The following is a 2,684-nucleotide window of genomic DNA, read 5'->3' as shown; positions in this document are numbered from 1 at the left end:
AACAGGTCAAATCTTTATAAATAAAACATCCAGTGAAGAGAAAATGACGTGTCTAGTCAACCTGATACACAGAGCACTCTGGGGCTGCGCCTCACTGGGGCAGAGGGAGGAGTGGGCCCCGACGTCCACGGCACGGGGCAAGGCGGGCACAGACAATGGGCACTAAGACACTGCGCATTTACAAGACCAGCTACTGAGGGGTCAGCGGCCCCGGCGTGTGTCAGGCTGTTCATTCTGGAATGAGAAGGGGTGGTCTTTACATCGGATTCGGAGGCGGCTGGGCGCGGTGAGGGGCTACTTGGTAGACAGGATGAGGGCCACGATGAGCCCGTAGAGGCCCAGCACCTCAGCGAAGATGAGGATCAGGATCATGCCCACAAAGAGCCGGGGCTGCTGGGCTGTGCCGCGCACACCGGCGTCCCCCACGATCCCGATGGCAAAGCCAGCCGCCAGCCCGCTCAGGCCCACACTCAGGCCGGCGCCCAGCTGCAGGAAACTCCTGGAGGGGTTGGCAGGAGAGGGAGAGACAGGGTGAGGTTAGCGGCTGGGGCAGGAGCCACCCCACCCCCACCTCACGAGCTGAGCAGGGGCAGCACTCACTTGTACAGGGTGATCTTCTCATTCAGGGAGTTGGCGATGAGGACAGCCACCACCAGGCCATAGATGGCGATGATGCCTGCCATGACCACAGGGATGATGGACTTCATGATCAGCTCCGGCCGCATGACCGACATGGCTGCGATGCCCGTGCCACTCTTGGCAGTGCCATAGGCGGCGCCCAGGGCGCTGAAGATCATGGCGGCCGTAGCGCCCATGATGCCAAAAAAGGCGGCGTACTCGGGGCCGGGAATGGTCTCGGACATGTCTGCAGGAGTGGGGTGAGCTCAGCGGGGCGAGTCGGCCGAGCGGCGGGCGGGCGGCACAGCGAGAGCACCGGCGGCAGCTACAGCCCCCTTAAGGTTTTCAATAGCTAATTGTCAGAAGGCGCTCACCAGGTCTTTGATTTGGTTTGCTTTTTTCCTAGTTCGTCTTCGTCTGGAAGCTGTCCCCGTGACTGACCCTGCTGGTCCTTGAAATGCTGCCAGCACAGCTTTCAGAACCAAGGCAGCACAGAAGCCACCGCTCAATATCCCTAGGAAGTAGGGCCTGTTCCATCCAAGGGTCAAAAGTTTGGGCTCAAACTATAGCAGCTCTGTGTGAAACAGGTAAATATCTTATTTTGTCTTCAACGAAGAGGGCCTCCTTCCTGAGACCACGCTCGCTCACAGGTGAGGAGAGAATGAACTAAGTGGCTGATCCAAGTGAGAGCTTTGTCTGACCAGATCATTTAGATATATGTGTGCGGCGGCGCGCGCCACGCACATGAGGGGTCTTCAAAAAGTCAATGGAAAAATGTGTATTTTTTTAAAAAAACTATGGAACTTCTTAAAATGCATAAATTGTCAGAGATATTGGGTAGGGGACATCATGACCTTTGATTTCAGTAAATTTTTAATATTAGTATCAATAAAGTTTAATATTCATATTTTTAAAGCCATGCATGAATATGTTTTTGCCAAAACAAACCTTTGCTAACTTGATATACCATGTCTGAACAGTATCCAGTTTGAAGTACTACGGAGGGTGAGACAGCAGTATTTTTTAAAGCCCCTAGCAGTGCCTGAAAAAGGAGGGAAAGTAAAACCGAAGTAGGCTTGGAGTCTTCAAGGACATACAAGTTCATTTCAAACATTAGAAAAAACAACTCTATCAGAGCACCATGAATTCTGCTAAAATCAAAGCAAGAGCAAACATCAGATGTATGGTGAAGCTTGAGTGGGAGAATGGTGAAATCACTGATACTTTACGCAAAGTTTATGGGGACAATGCTCCCAGGAAATCAATGGTTTACAAATGGATAGCTCATTTTCAGAAGGGATGAGACAATGTTGAGGATGAAGGCCACAGTGACAGCCCATCCACATCCATTTGTGAGGAATCCGGGACTCTTGTTTCTGCCCTAATGGAAGAGGAAGGGCAATTAACAGCAGAAGCAACAGTCAACCCCACAGACATCTCAACTGGGTCCGCTGACACGACACTGTCGGAAAAAATTAAAGGTGGGCAAACTTTTTTGCTTGATGGGACCGGAACTCTTGTGCCCAGATCAGTTGCACCCAAGAGCAAAGCTTTCAACGGAAATTTTAACACGTGGGGGTCGAGATCCTGAAGCATGTTTTGGCAGGATGGTAACAGGAGATGCAACATAGCTTTACCACTGTGATCATGATCAAAACAACGGTTCCCAAGAGGGGGAAGCGATCTAGCCAAAGCAAAGGCAGACCCGGCAAGAGCAAAGGCCAGGAAGACAATCTTAAGGAGACTTGCGACGTTTGTTGACTTTCTGGAGCTCGAAGCACCATAACACCTGCTTCTTTGGAGTGCTTTGTGGAAGCTGGTCAAAGCTTTGGTAGCAAACCTCCCGAGAACGCTTCACCAGAGAATCCTTCTCCACTATGTGATGCCCATACCCTGCTCACTCTTCTCAACTAACAAGGGCAACTAGGGACATCATCGGCATCAACCTTCGGTTCTGATGTGACTCCTTCTGACTTCCTTTTGTTCCCATTCTTAAAAAATATATATGTAAAGGGTACCCGCTTTTCTTCAGCTAACAATGTCATGCAGCCTGCGTTGCCACGGTT

The 2,684-nt window shown here is 50.9% G+C and overlaps 1 protein-coding gene across 1 annotated transcript; it reads right to left on the bottom strand.

The window, feature by feature from the left end:
- LOC101637885 (V-type proton ATPase 16 kDa proteolipid subunit) lies at positions 1-944 on the bottom strand. The gene is made up of 2 exons (XM_004712939.2): positions 601-944; positions 1-499 (listed from the first exon to the last, which is right to left on the bottom strand). The coding sequence occupies exons 1-2, from the start codon at positions 861-863 to the stop codon at positions 295-297; spliced, it is 468 nt and encodes a 155-aa protein (XP_004712996.1). The 5' UTR covers positions 864-944; the 3' UTR covers positions 1-294.
- Between the last annotated feature and the right edge of the window lie 1,740 nt (positions 945-2,684).

The sequence above is a fragment of the Echinops telfairi genome, unplaced genomic scaffold (assembly GCF_000313985.2).
Source record: "Echinops telfairi isolate 266 unplaced genomic scaffold, ASM31398v2 ScPeMD7_2010;HRSCAF=2546, whole genome shotgun sequence".
Classification (NCBI taxonomy): Eukaryota; Metazoa; Chordata; class Mammalia; order Afrosoricida; family Tenrecidae; genus Echinops; species Echinops telfairi.
The sequence above is the reverse complement of the archived record's forward strand: the minus strand, read 5'-3'. Positions and strand labels throughout refer to the sequence as shown.

Bases quoted from the DNA above. Each gene is read 5' to 3' on its own strand.
- LOC101637885 (XM_004712939.2), bottom strand. From the start codon at position 863: ATGTCCGAGACCATTCCCGGCCCCGAGTACGCCGCCTTTTTTGGCATC. The intron at 500-600 runs GTGAGTGCTGCC...CAACCCCTCCAG, and splicing joins GAGAAGATCACCCTGTACAA to GAGTTTCCTGCAGCTGGGCG.